At 42.7% G+C, this 15,597-nt stretch overlaps 1 protein-coding gene across 3 annotated transcripts in view; it reads left to right on the top strand.

Annotated features, from left to right (window-relative positions):
• The first annotated feature begins 263 nt into the window (after window positions 1-263).
• si:ch73-63e15.2 (protein strawberry notch homolog 2) overlaps window positions 264-15,597 on the top strand; it is a 40,750-nt gene continuing 25,416 nt past the window's right edge. For all 3 annotated transcript variants that reach the window (XM_057039010.1, XM_057039009.1, XM_057039008.1), the window contains exons 1-4: window positions 264-423; window positions 6,625-6,845; window positions 9,386-9,474; window positions 15,006-15,126. In XM_057039010.1, the coding sequence (XP_056894990.1) occupies window positions 6,738-6,845; window positions 9,386-9,474; window positions 15,006-15,126 (318 nt within the window). In that variant the 5' untranslated portion in view covers window positions 264-423; window positions 6,625-6,737. The remainder of the gene's footprint in view (window positions 424-6,624; window positions 6,846-9,385; window positions 9,475-15,005; window positions 15,127-15,597) is intronic.

Below are 15,597 nucleotides of genomic sequence, written 5' to 3'. Positions count from 1 at the left end.
TTCTGACTACTGTAAGCTGCTAATCAAATTGCAGTTACTTTGCATCCCTGGATAGATTAATTTCTGGCCTAATTTACATTTATAATGTTCTTGTAGTTATTACGTTGTAAATACTAGTTAATATGTGAATGCAGGAGTTAATAACAGAACACTGTAGTTTATCAGTCAACCTAATAAAGATTTGAATTGAATTCAGCGCGAGGCCGACTGCTCGCGACCATCCACAGGGACTGCGCGTGACGACAGCGGCGGAAATATTTTTTCGCTATTCAAAATGGCACCGTCTCAATCAGGAAGTGGGGAAAACAACTAAGAAGAATAAGTTGGATAAAAATCCTTATTTCTGTTACTTTGACGCCAGTCGTCGCTTAACGACAGCGTTTCCGATCGGGGTCTGGATTGAGAACAAACGATACATCTAGGGTAAGCGCAATTCGAGGAATTTTATGCGAATGTAAGCGATAGTTGCCTTTTAACAGACGCGTCCTGGGCAGCCTCTCCTAGGCGCGCACGTTTTCTTCGACGGGTTATGCCGGGGTTTAACAACCTATCCCGAATTTAATGTTATTATAGGGGGTCGTGGGTCGTCCTAAACTTGGTTGACACTATGGAGAGTGCATAAACTGTACGGACGAAGGATGACGTGGCGTTATTTATATTTTATAGTCTCTACGCCACATCCATGAAAGGCCAGGAGCTAGCGAGGCTTGCTAACTATAGCCACTTAACAGAAGACTACCTTGTAATAAGATTCCCCTGTGATATACTCCGGCCAGAAACACAACTCGCTTATAAAAGGACGCTTTAATTTCACTATTCGAATAGTAACGCTTGGGCTTGCGACACACTTTGGTAGTTTCACAATAGATTTTATATATTTCTCTTTTCTCGTCTAACGAGGGGGGGGGGCGATCTTATTTCAAAACAGTGTACAAATCGAGCATACCCGAACTGGGGGAAAAAAACGACTTAAGGCTACATTAGCCAAGATAGCACAATTAGCTACCACAATGTGCGTTGTTTTGTTCATCGAATCCCCAATCTTGTGGTGATTGGTCTCTATACGGCACTAAATGATCTGTTCAAATACATAAATGAGACATCCTTCGTTAGAAACGTTCGATTTCTCGGTAAAGGTTGGTTCGCGTGTCTGTCGCCAAGCTAACAGTGGTGACTGTAACAGTGTACCATTGAGCTTTGAGAGAGCCTTTGTGCTGTTTGCTGACCAGTGAGCCCCTTTGGCTTCCTTGGGGAAAACCACGGTTAAAATCTCTCAGGAATTTATACGCGTAAGTACTATCATGTGTATAAATTCCTGATACAGTTTTTAGTTTGATACAGTCCGCGTTATGCAGTCCGTAATTGTGACGCGATTATGTGAAAGGACTAAACAAAAAATAGGATATTCCCTGGTGACTGAGATGGGTGATCGTTGGGTTCCCCCAAGCTCTGGAGGAATCAGCTCCTGATGCCCGACTAGCATTAATATCGACGTGCTGGATTTGTTGGACACCATTTATGAACTATTCTGTTTGTGCAGCGTTCCAAGCGCTTGTGTTTGAGTTCCAGTTAATCTTATCCCCAAAAGGCTCCATTATACATGCAGTTTAATCTGTGTGTGCTTCTGTATCATTGTGATATGGCAATAAATACAGCCAGGTAGGGTGTAGCCTGTGAAACCATCGGGGGACGAGTGTGTTATCAAAGCCTATGTAATGACAGATAGACAGAAGTGTATAATCTAAATGTAACAAGCTTTTCCAGATGCTGTAATCGGGCTGAGTCAGAAAGTTAATCGTAATAAATAAAAATGGAAGGAACAAAATGTCCCGTCAGATGCCGAATTTTTCCACTGGGTGATTGAGGCAATGTTTAAAGGACCCCCCTTGATCAATCCCGTCTTACTTCCACGTTTACAGTGCATGCGATGCCCGTCGGCGGCCACGGTCGGACTTTGCTAAGTTTGGCCTTATTGGCAGACATCAAGGTGTGTGGAAGATGGTTGAAGTGTTGGGGGACCAGGGAAGCAGGAGTAAATCCTGTGGCGTGAATAATGGCTGCATTTGTCGCTGTGGCGTTCCTTCCTCACATATCCCAGCTTCACCTCCTGTTCTGCTGTCTGTCTCCTGAGTTCACATTAGTCTGTAAATGCCAATATTTGTTTCCTGCCTCACTGATGGAGGAGGAACACTGCTGTAAAGGAATCCCTACAATTATCCTTGAATGTACAAGGTAAATACAGAGCAGCACCAAACATCAATATCAGTGCTGGCCGTGTGCACCGTACATCCTAAAACCTCCCGTTTGAAAACTGAAAGGGTTCTATCCTCAGAACAGCTTCAATAGGACCGTTGTTCCGACCTTGTAGTTATGGGGAACAGTTTGAGAGCAACACAGACTAAAAGGAAGCTGGCTGTAAAGTTTGCTGCAGGCTATGTGTGTGTGAATATTTGGCTTTTGTCATGCATGTGGCAGGTTTTTCTTTGTACACAACAGAATGAAAAAGCACAGCTGTGTCTGATTTACCACACCACTGATAGCAGATAGAAACTTACTTTATGACTGAGAAACCCAGTGGAGTTTCTTTCATGTTTTTCAGTTGCATTTTAATTGGGCTGGATAAGCATGTAATTAAATCGGGCAGAAGGTCATTTAGTCATAGTTTGCCTGATGTGGGTTTGTTGTGTTTTAATATTCTAAGTGAGGTTTATGCCCTCCTGCTCTCTGTGACCTCATCTCCCTCATCTCCATTGTTTTTCTGTTTACCCCTTTTTCCCTCCCTGGCCAGTTTGTGCCAGTGATAAATCTCATTTATGGCCCCTAGGTTGATTAGAGTGAGTGTGAAAAATGCTGAGTGGAGGAGGGGGAACTGGGATAGTAATATCCTGGATTCTGTTGCAGTTTCCTGGAATTGGGCCTTCATTAGAAAATAGATCATGTGTTACACATGTGTATCAAAATCTGAGCTATTCATTTATCTGGAAAAGACCTGTTGACATCATCCTGCGATCTGAAAACACTGACGTCAAGCAGTTCGTTGTCCAGAACGGCCATGGACAAACATGAGGGTGTGTTAAACTGTGTTTTCAGATATCAGCTGGGCTGCATTTTTCTAAATACGAGTCCACTCATTTCCAAATATCAGCATGTTTCAGGATAGCCTTCCTTGCCATAGAAAACAACCCAAATGTATTTGTTTTAATTTTCCCTTCTTGTGAAACAACTTAGATTGTTAGTTAGTTAGTTGTTTTCCTTTAACCCACCACAGCTCTTTAGCCTTAGTGCTCTTTGCTGCTAAACGATTGGCATTTTTGCTGTAAGCCAACAACCGGTCGGGGCTGAAAATTTAGTTGAAGTGACCTAATTTTGGTATTCCATCAAATGATTATGGTTATTTTTACTATTGTGTCTGACCTATTTGGACTGTGCTTCCACAGCACGATCCCTCGTATATAACGAGCACACAACAGACATTCTTGATATAACAGAAACAACAGACGTGCTTCAGGACTCGGCAGACGGCAGAAACAAAGGACGTTAAACAAATAAATGCTCGGATTTGCAGCCTTCTCCAATAGTTCTTATTGTTGGAGCTGGAGGCCGTTTGACATTTTCACTCATCGCTGACAGTGGAAAATTAATAACAGTGTAGACGGATGAAAAATCTGATGCATCTGAAAGATCTGGCAGGACCTCCACCTCCAACTGCTCTAGGATAAACTATGAATATGAAGAACGTTAGTGGAGGGGATTTTTGGACAACTCGTGGCGCATTAGGACGTTCTAGAGAAGCACGTTGTATCGCACTACGGCCGAAAAAACTCTTCTGTTCAAACACACGATAGCAGATCTCACATGTAAAAGCTCTTCTCTATGGACCTTATTCTCAGGGAACGTTTCTCCATCCGGAGGATAGAGACTATTCCGGGATCTAATGGGAATAGAGGTGCACGTTGAAACATTACTCGGCAAATCACTGTGAAAATGAAGGGATATTTGTTGTTCCTGCACCGAGGCGAGGCTTTGATAATGCAGAACCAGGTTAAAAGGTTTCGGAAGCTGGTGGTTTCTCACTCATAGAAGACCATTACTCAGAAAATGAAAGATTAAATCTGCAACTGATCCCACAAAGCAGTGATTTGAACTGTTCTTTGTTGCCTCCCTGATTCACTGGAACTCCTTATCTGATGTTGCTTCTCTTGTTCAGTGAAAGTTGAGCCACAGCCTCGACCAGCTTCTCTTCATGCCGGCTGTGGTGACCCCCTGACTGCAAGCATCCTTCAAACAAGCGGATTATGTGTTACAACGCCAGCCTGTTTGAGAATCTAGAAAGGGATGATTTCAACTTCTGGGTTCTTTTGGGGCATCTGAATCAATTTTGGGTTGTTTCTGTAATTAGTGTCGCCATCGTGCCCCCGTTTGCTTGCTTTGATATTGTTTCAAAACGTTCTTCATGCAAGTTTTGGTCGTAACCTTAAATGATAAAGGCGACCAGGTGGTTTTTTCCTGGTCCGGTTATATTTGTGTCGGTGTTTCTACACGCCATGGTTTCTTGGGCTCTTCCAGGACTCTCCCGTGGAGTTCCTCAGCCTCTTCCTCTCCCTTCACCCCCCTTCTTTGTCTCTGCCCCTCAGCTGGCCGGCCTGTCAGTCATTATCATACTATCCCTTTCTTTACCACGGGAAAGGCATCATTGGAGCCACAAAAACTCAATTAAATCTCCCCGTAATGGATAAATCACTTAAATGTCTCATCCAGCGGGTGTTTGTGGGCACAGTGATACTCATCAGCATTGCAAAGTGGAGCTGAATGGCCTCTTGCACCGAGTAAATGAGGTTGTAATTAATTGCTATCCTTTTGAATGTAGGTCTGTGTATTATCGAGTGTAAATAATTGAAACGTCGGCTCACGTGTTCCACATGCTACAGCACATTTCAGAGCGCGGGCGTCATCAGCTTCGAGATGGCTAAATTCAGTGACAATAGTTCCAAAAGTCTTCTTTTAATCGTTTGATATGGTTTCAGATTTACTTTGATCATGTACAGAGAATCCTGGCATACACCACAATGCAGGACCAGGTCTTCTGTGTGCAGAGGCTCATTAATAATCCAGTATGTTAGGATGACAAAGCCTGGTCTGTCCCAGGGAAGTAACACATTCTTTTTATTAATATTTCATACGCCGCAGGTAATTCAATGAATGTGCCTCTGTATCATTTCTTGCATTATTGTGCATTCGCGACGACGGCGACACAGAAAATGATGTGAATTAAAGACCCTGTGAGAGCCGACCACGGCTGTGTCCGAACAGACTCCTGACACGCAGCAGAGACGGTCTTGTTGCCAGTGGAGGTTCTTATCCATCAAAAGTGGATGTTTTACCGCGTGTGGTATGCTCAGGTAATTGGCAGTCTGAAAAAGAGATTGAGATCCAGCACAATAGGCACTCCTGACATTTTTACTGCCACCTTGTCCACAGCACTCGGGTCTGCTCGGTGCTAAGTTCTGATGCTGATTGGCTGCGTTGAGGTTCAGTATATCAGCACTCGGCAGCGTGTTTCTAAGCGTGTTGGCTCGGTGGTTCTCCTCGTGAGAGTTAATCATGACTTAGCAGCTTAAGGAAGTCACACTCTCTTGGATGATCCCCATGTGCTCGGGCAGCCATTGACACTGAAAATAATTTAAGGCCATCCAAACACAGCCAGTGCAGTTACCCCTGATCTACCTCAGATACCGGCAAGAACATTTTGTCCGTTGGCTGTAAATTCAAATGTGTTTTTGTGGTGACAGTGACAGGACCAGTTACTACAGTTGTACAGCGTGTCAGGCAGGCCCATTAACCCATGCAGCGCGGGAACTGGCATCAATAGAGGGGAGACTCTATAGCTAACTAAATATCCGGTGTTTGCTGCCCTATAGAGATGATTTATGTCTTTTTAGTTTGGCGTGTTCTGCATTTGGTCGTGGTTTCTTGTCAGTTTGGAAACAAAACTCAGAAATCCACCCAATTCCTATACAAAGATGAATATATTGCCAAATAAGAAACAGGGTTTCACTGGGAAGACAAAGAACTTCATAATAAAAGTAATTGACATCATGGTTTAACGATTCCTTTCGACATGATAATTGTCTTGACGTTATAACCAAGCGTAAGATCCCCTGTGTTTTATATTTTAGTTGATGCTGAAACTCTTTAGGCTCACCTGATTGAATTGGTACCGAGCCATACATGTAAGCCATGTCCAGATGGATTAAAGCTGCTGTTGCTGCTGAGCAGCCCTGCAAAGCAAGAAACTTTCTTCCTGTTGTTACTACTGCTGCATTTCTGGCTGCCGGTCTCTGTTTTCCTTCAATGTATGTTTGTAGCAGATCAGGTTATATGGACAAACGTTCTATAGTTCAACTTTTCTGATATTTGATTTGCATCTTAACAGTGTAATTATATCACATCTAATATGGTAATAAATGTTTACATAGCAGGGCCTTTTATTCATTTCAGTCTCCTGTGTTCTTCATGGTTTATGCTCATCCCAGTATCAAAACTACCTTGACCCTTTTATTTTTAGGTTTTGAAAATGTAAATGTCTGTAAACGTCTTTACAGTCTGCCTTTATTCTTTTCACAGGTCATGGAGAACATTTACCCTTCTTAGAGGTATTATTTTGTGCACAGCAAGCACGTGGGTGGCAGTCTGGGGGTGAATAGCCTAAGTCAGCTGGTGGTCATGTGTGCGGTCTGATGCCCATCCTCCACTCAGCATTGGCCATGGAAGAGGAGAACTACCTGCATCCAGAAGGCCCACAGCTGGACAGCAGCTTGTTCTCAGTGGCCTCCTCAAACCTGGAGGTATGGAATTGCATTTCTTTTCTATGTGCTTTTCACAGAGGTTTGGCTGTATAGAGAAATAATCATTATACGCTGACTGTCCAGTGATGGACAGCTGGGGAGGTTGTGTATCGGCTACCATACAAATACATCTTGGAACACATCACCTCGACCATTGACGTCTAAAACCTTAATCTGTGACTGGAGTTTCAGGTTGGGCAGCATAGTTTAACACGATGAGCTGTTTAATCTCTATGCAGAAAAGGAAACATTTCGGCCATTCTGCATCGACCACACAAACTCCACATTGTTGAGAGGAGATTTCAGACACCAGGCTGCTCGACTGAAGTGATGAGGAAGAGCCACAACTAGGGCCAGCGAGAGCAAATTTCTTGTTTCTCACGGAGACTCTAGGAACCTCCAGATGGCCAAAAAACCCTCTTGACTGTGAACATATTGCAGCCTGGAGTGAGCTTTTGCATTTATATTGGAAGATTGATGGATAGATATATATGAAATTCAACTTTCCAGCAACTCATTAAAGCTTTTAAACAGCCACCACACTTCCACTCAAAAAATAGCACTCTGGTATCAAGGCTTGGAATAAAAGAGATTTAAAAACTGCAAAATGGCACATGAAAATTCCAGTTAAAATTGAATTAAAAGGAAGATGACAATTGTGCGGTTGTGGTCGGGGTGATATGTGACGTGTGTATTTCAGGTGTATGTGTAATTGTGTGATTCAGGAGGTGCTGAGCAGTGCTGTGGAGACGATGGAACTCCTGAAATGTTCAGTTCTGCTGTGTAGTAACAGAATCATCCACTGTGGCTGCCCCTCAGTCACTCCCGGAGGCTGTGGAGAGGGTGTCTGCTATTGACCATGATAGCTTTCAGTTTGGTCAGTGTGCTCTCTCCCCCCAGATGTTAGTGGGTCCAGTCTCCTGCCCCGCACTGACGGATGTTGACCCTTGATCTTCCAATGATCAAGAGCAGATAGGTTTTGCTCATAAAGCAAACTGCATTTCCTTGGTACCTCTGCCAAGGTTATTTGACGACTGGTGTTTTTTGTCTTAACAAAATGCCCGAAAAACAATTTCTGAATAAACTTTAATGAAATTTTCAGGAAATGCTTTTAATGGGTCAAGGAAGAGGCATTTAAATTTTGGAGGTGTTACGGATTCCAGCTTTGACATTTGATCTTCCACCGATTAAAGCCAAGAGCTTTGATTGTGAAGCCCCCCTACTGTTATACAATATTCTACACTGTCTATATGTGTATATAATATACACTACAGGAGTAACCCAGCTGCTTGTTTTCAAGTGTAACCACCTCCATTAAAAGAGGACAGTTCGGATCTCTCTCTCCGACTGCCTTGATTCACTAATTGCAATCATATTCTATAATCTGTCACCTTATTCAGTAATCCTTTCACCAATGCTAACCCTCGAATACAAGACGAGCAATATTAATCTTTGAAAGATGAAAACCAAGGGGCTTTGGTCATTAAGCAACCTATCATGCTATGTCACTGTGTATCATTACCACCTGTGTATACAGGATAAACACGCAGTGCTTTTTTCCTCGCATTACTACTGCGCCCTGCTCTGTCATATACCGATGGTGTCAGTTAACCTCAACCTTACCTTGAAGACTATTGTTGGAGCTGTGAATATACCCTTTAAAAACCTAGTCTCTATTTCTTCTTTGAAATTGTGTTTTGACCGACACCCCTTCCTGTAAATCAGATGAATCGGACCTAATCAAAGACGAGTCCCCATGAAAAATCAGATCTCACCATGGTCAAACGGGGTTTTTTTTTGCTTGGGAGTCGTTAAAGCAGTAGTTAATAAAGTGAACAAATAAAATGTTTTTTTTTCCCATTTGCTGCATCTTTTGTGTCATTCCTTTCTTGAGGAGAGATTTATGCAAATCAGATCATTTTATAAAGCTCCTCTGTGCAAGGTCCTGAAAGTAGCACATCTAAAGGCAATACAATTTATGAATAATTTACTCAAGATAATCTGCAGACTGTTGGAGGGATCATTCTGAATGAGCTCTTTCTTTATACATCACTAAACAAAAGGAATGTGCATCTAAGAACGTCTTACAGGCCTGTGCTTGTGTCACGGTCAGTATGAACATTTATGGCATCCATTTCTGAGTGACCGTGTCAGAGATTTTCATTGGGTATTCTTTCATTCTCTTTGAATAGATGTTGGGGAAAACCCTGTATATAATATACATTACAGCATGTTATTGCAAAATTGCGCTTTTGAAGTGATAGTAATGAAAATCAGATGTGAATAAAATCAGTTTTAAAAACCGCTCTGCCCCAGTAGTCTTCCAGCCCCAACAATTAAATGGAATTGAACACCAAAATTCAAACCATGTCCTCAAAATGATCTTATTAATTATTCCTATCTCATTTTAAGGTGAACTGACATGATCAAATAAAATTGGACAGGTCAAGTTACTGCACACAGGGGTTATTATTAGTCTATTAAATTGGTGTTTTATGTATTGGCCTACTGTGTGACAGTTTATTCCTCTTTTGTTGTAGAATTCTTTGTATGCCCCCTCTGGTTCTTGGGGACCTCGTTCTCAGCAAACTGGATACAGCATACGCAGCCCTATGCAATCTGGAAACCAGTAAGTAAAGTGCTCATTTTTAAAAAATATATTGCATTGATAAGATAATTGATAATTGATACCAGTAATTTTGCTGACAACTGTGGAAAACCTGCACAGTTATAATTAGTCAATTGTATCTACCTATAGTTACGGTCAAAAGCTTTGATGTTATCCTCTTGCTTTTTTTAGATTTAGACATTTTTGTGCAGTACTTCAAAATTCATTTAGAATGATGTCAAATATGTCACAGTAAAGGATTTAGTGAATCATCTTTCAGCCCTGTAGCACAGGAAGGCTGCACAGAGTTAATCCGCTCCTTTGGTTGAGAGCTGTGAACCAGCTTTGCTGTGTCAAAAAGCAGCTGATACTCTCAGGTTCACCAAGACCTTAGCTGTAATATCACTATCATGTCCCTGTTAGCTGTAGGCCCAGCAGGGGGATTTCCACTCCGAATGATTGTTACCACTGAATGTTGCATGATCATTTTAGGAACTCAAGATGATATATATGACCATTATGATCATGTTACCACCTTTCTATTTTTAATTCACCACTCACAAGTGCATCAAGTAATTTTACTGCTGTAAAGAATATGGAATTTAATAGTATTCAGCCTAAAAATATCCTCTAATATATGTTGAATTCCAAGCACATCAACAAACATCAATCCTAATTTAGAAACCTTTGGTTATCTAACATTACAGCAGCTCTTAGAATAATATGAACGCGGTGTCTCGCTATGGGAGGCAGCCTCCCACAGCCCTGATAGAAGCATTTATCTCAATCCACCAACCCTGATTGGCCAGTGAAAGGTGTTCATCCGCGCTGAACCCAATAGTCCCATCTACTACAAACAGTGCATGTGGAAAACACCCCCTCAATTCAGCAAGCAAACCTCCTCTCTCCTTCCAACAAGAGGGGTTGTCTTGCGAGTTACCTAACTCATATTATTCAAAGAACTGCAGTTATGTTATAGCATACAACCAAACGTTTGTCTTCACAATGTTCACTTGGTTTCTCTCTGAGATATGGTACCTCCCGTATTGCCAGGCAGCTTATCGAACAAGTACTGCCCAGTGGGGAGATTTCCTAAGGTCCACTCAGGACTCAAAGACGGTACTAGCCACACACGTCCCTGATACAAAAGCATGTTATAACAAAACAAAAGTCAAAGGCGTGGACCACTACGCTGTTAACCAAAGGCCTGAACAGACACTCCCCTTTGAAAGAGCCCAGGCCGCAGCCACCCCGCCAAGTAGAGTGCACATGCAACTACGCCAAAGCTATAGCCTCCACCACCTGGTGGGTGAGGTGCTGCTTTGTGACTGGTTGAGCCTTTCAGAGTTCAGCCCTGGAGACAAAGCGTTGATTGCTCCTCATAATGTGGTGTCCCGTCCATATAAGAAGGTACAGCTTGAACTGGACATAACTGGAACACGAACCCACATCTTTAGGTACAAAGACCGGGTTGGCCTTCAGAACCACACGCATATTCCCCAGGGTGAGCTGAGTGCATGAAGGGCTCACAGGGAACACATGGATATCACTCACTTGCTTTGCAGAGGCGAGAGCCAGTAACAGCGCTGGCTTAAGAGATGGATGTTTGAGACTCGCTCCCAGCAATGGCTCAAATAGGGAGCCCTTTAAACCCCTCCAGAAACACCCCTAAATCCCACGGAGGCGTCGGCGGTCTGAAGATGGGGAGAAGCCTGCACGCGCCCCTCATAAACGGACCCACCAAAGGGTGTTGGCTCGCTGTTTTGTCCCCAAAGCCTGTATGGCAAGCTGCTACAGCTGCCACATAAACTGTAATGGTGGAAAAAGTTTTGCCTCCCTCAATCAGCTCCTGAAAAACGACAGTATTGCTGGCACAGAAGACTGAAAGGAGATGTGGTCCCATTCGAGACACCACTGCTCATACACTTCCCATTTAGGTTTCTACAGAGATCTAGTGGCGGGAACCCCGGCATTTTGGATAGCTGTAACCACACCCGAATGGAGCCCAGCAATGGTAAAATTGAGCCACTCACATTCCAAGCCTACATTGCAATAAGCGCTTGTGTGGGTGGAAGGGGTAGCCGAGGGATTTACAGTATCTTTCATGTCAGGGTGTGCAACACTTGACAGCACAAACCCCCTTGACAGTTTATACTGTATAAGCTACTCACCAGGACATGTTGGCCTGAGAGGAATGGGAGGATGTGTTTCAGGGACCAGAGAAAAAGCTAGGAGGTCGAGAAAGTTTCTGCGAAGACTCTTGTCATCGTCCCCTCACAGACCTGCTCTTGTAATTGCCACACCAGCTGGATATGCTGGCATCCTTGGGAACCACTTTCTCCCCCGGCGACTGACTCCGAAATGGGTACTGGCAGCATGGGACGCGTACAAAAAAGCCCAAACTGTGCATCAGGAAACGGCAGGATGCTTGACCCAGGGAGAGGAAGGCTGTCAGGCCACTCACTTATTCTTTTGTGCCTGGGAGACCGAGGCTGCAGCGGTTCGACTTTTGTCGAATTGGGAGACTTTCGATGCCAGCCGGCTCCGGGCTCCTTCCTGTGGGGGAAGACAAAGCTTTCAAGGGAACTAGGAACACCAGGGGATACCCTCGTATGGTCAACACAAGCTAGAGCACTACTGGAGGAAACTGGCTGTAGCAAGCTGGTGTGCTTGGGAGAGGAGTACCTGGTGTCCTTACTTAGCTCAACTGATTCAAGCGTCTGGTTGTGGTGGTGGGGTAAAAGGAATTCCAACGTGGAGATGCTGGAAAAATGCTAACCGGTACTGTCTAACCCAGGGGTGGGCAAACATTTTGATTCGTGGGCCACAATGGGTTCTAACATTTGAGGGGGCCGGACCAGGAGCAGATGGATGGATGGAGCGCTTTGGTAACCTCACCTCATTGGAGAAAAAATACACATCTTGGGATATGGAGAAAACATGTGCTTTAATTTCAAATGAAGAGAAGCATTACAACAAAATATCTGACTTTGGAATGAGTCTTAAAACACTTAAAATCAAATGAATAAAATGTGCCTTTTTAAAAAAAATTAATAACCATTTCTATTTTAAAGCACTGAAAGTTCTGTTATCCTTCAGGATATCACCATCACTCTCCTCCTGACTGTCTTTTTTCTAGTGGGAAAACACCAGAATTGCAGTGAAAATATAACATTAACAAGGTTTATTCATTTAATTTTTCAAGTTTGGCGGGCCAGATTAAAACGTTTAACGGGCCGCGTGTGGCCCCCGGGCCGTAGTTTGCCCATACCTGGTCTAACCGGTACTGTCTGGTTTGAATTGACATGGCAGAAGCCGCAGCGTGACACTCGTGTCTGGTCAACAATTCAGCTAGCGAGATTTCAACACGTGTTAAGCTCTCAAGGGAGAAGAGGTTTTGAGGGGTTGTTTTCCGCATGCACTAGTTATAGTAGATCGGACTACTCGGTGCTCCGGGGACAAACACCTTTCACTGACCAATCAGGATTGGCAGCTCAAGATAAACGCATCTATCAGGGCTACAGTAGGCTGCACCCATAGCGAGACACCAATTTGATGTCATGTTAAAAATGTGTTTTTAAAGAGCCAAGGATCTTCTTAAATTTTGGTGACGTTCTGAATTTCAGGGGGACTTGTGCACTTGATCTTCCAAAGTTGAAAGCCAAGGGTGCTTTGATCATAAAGCAATCTACTAAGTGATGTAACTGTACTACCTAAATATAATGGGCGTAACACGTGGGGAAATTGCTTCTATAATCTGTCACATCAATCAGTAATCCTTTCACTAACCCTTAAATGCAAGACAAGTGATATGCAGTGGAAGACAAGCTCATTGAATGTAGTTGAAGTAATTCTAGTATTCGTTTTGGGTTTAAGCCACAATATGTGGGGGGTGAGCTGCATGGTGCAGCTATTTTCGAGGTAATGGCCATTGGCAAAGCAGCTCATGCAATACAGCCAACTGAGCCGAATTGTGTAGCAATATTCAAAATAAAAGCAGCAAAAAATATTTATCAGTAAGAATAATCCTTTTTAAAAATCAGCAAATTTGCTGGCTGCACATGCGTGAGTAGTTGGAATGTTTAGTCACAATGTCTCAGAATTTACTGGCAAAATATGACCATTCAGATGGAGTCTGGAGCCCTGATGTCTAGTAGTTGTTGGCAGATAATATTTTTGTCACTGACCTCATCCAGAGTCAGCTTGTGCACATAAAGCTTTAGGTTCGTCATGCAGCTAAGCAGTCTCTTGTGCCCCTGTGTTTGCCTGGCTGACGGCTGCATTGGCCTTTTTCTGGACAGACAGCATTTGCAACTTGCATGCATGCATCTCTTTTAAACTAGCCTTCAGCAAATTGCTTTCTGTTTTCCCTGCAATCATCACCCTGACCACATAACTTGCTTCAACTGCCACATTGGCTTCTTTGTTGGCCCTCAGGAAATGCAGTGCAGAGCAGAGATGCCTTTCTTTAGCTTTGCAGCTCATTTTCTCCTCGCTGTACCCAGTATTTTACATTCTCCTCCACATGCCTAGGTCGTATTTCATCAGCATGACAATCTTTGCAGAGTTGACACCGGTCACTGGATTCAACAAAAATAATAAATAACCTCCTACTCTTAAAACTATCCATATTTGACATGAACTTTTTGTTTTAGACAGCAACAGTATAACCTTTTCATCGAAGAAGAACTTTTTGTAACCCGAAAAACTGCAACTAAATGACCAACAGTGTCAGATTGGTGCACAATTACCCACTGTAATTGTGCCTTGTTCACACATGCTCGGTCTTACAAGCAAGAGCAAAGCTGTAGCTCTGGTTTTACAAACTCTTTTCATGCTATTTAAGTTTGAGAGCTGATTGGTTAAACAAGCTATGATTTATTACATTACTCAGCTTGCAAAAAATGAAGGAAAATATGCAAAGCATTTATCCGCTCTGAACTTATCAGCAGCTCCGTTTATCTTCCTGTTGTATTTTGCACAAGTTGGCTCTCCAGTCGTGTAATATTTGGAAAAGAAATCCACTTCTCTGGATGGCTTTTTGTGAACCTTAGATTAAATACATTTTCTCTTCTGCTGTGCTGAATTGTAAAAGCTAAATAGGTCATCCCAGAGTGCCATCTAATACGTTTTACATGGGCAGGGCAAACCTCTGACCTGTTTACTGACCTACTCTGGATAAGAATATGATGATAAAAAGTTTACTTTCAGTTTTACTTCAGGTCTGAGGCCATACTGCTGCTTACATTATGACTGCTGTTACACATCAGGAAACTGAAAAAAGATAGTCTTCTTTATTTAATGTAATCTTTTAATTGAGACTGATTATTACAGATTTAGACCACTTTTATCCCTAGGAAGGACTAGCCTCTTAATTAACTGGTATATTGGATCTTTCATTTTCTACTGATCTTTTTCTTCTGAGGGAATATTGGTTTGGTAGCATCAGTTATATGTTTCATTGATCTTAAACTATTTTAAACGCATGCTACCTACACTAAATGTTCTATCAGTTTACCTGTCACTAAACTATCTGATCTTTTTCTCTTTAGGCAATACCACTTGAACAACAGCACTACCAGCGCCACTACTGATGTGCACATGGACATGTACTGTGGTCTCCCCGTGGACTTTTCCAGTTTCAACCTCCCCAGAAATGGAGATTTTACCCAGGTCAGTGTTGCTGAAATAATTAATAGTCCCCAAAGTGTAACTGGGGATTAAACCCACGACTTTCTTGCTTCCTGGTCATGTTAAGTAGCGGTAAATGGTTATGTAGCATCAGACGTTTTACTCTAACTGTATAATATGCTTCTCTGTCCTGTTTGCCTTATTAGTTGCTTGTGTTCGGGTGCCGTATGCAATAAGAATAAAAGATTAATAAGGCTAAGAAGGAAGTTTCTGGGTTTGAACTTTGGTCCAGGTGAGAGTTTGAATACACTTTAGGATACTTCACTGGATGAGCAACCAGGTACACTGTATTTACTGCCTCTCACATGATGCCTACAGGGGCAGGCGGTGACAACAGAAATAAACATCACCGATGAAGACATTGCTAATACTTAGTTACGAGTGATTCGCCAATTCCTGAAAAATATTTTTTATATTTTCACTTGTGCACAACCAACCAGACCAGTTGTACAG

The sequence above is a fragment of the Takifugu flavidus genome, chromosome 7, assembly GCF_003711565.1.
Source record: "Takifugu flavidus isolate HTHZ2018 chromosome 7, ASM371156v2, whole genome shotgun sequence".
Taxonomy (NCBI): Eukaryota; Metazoa; Chordata; class Actinopteri; order Tetraodontiformes; family Tetraodontidae; genus Takifugu; species Takifugu flavidus.
The sequence above is the reverse complement of the archived record's forward strand: the minus strand, read 5'-3'. Positions and strand labels throughout refer to the sequence as shown.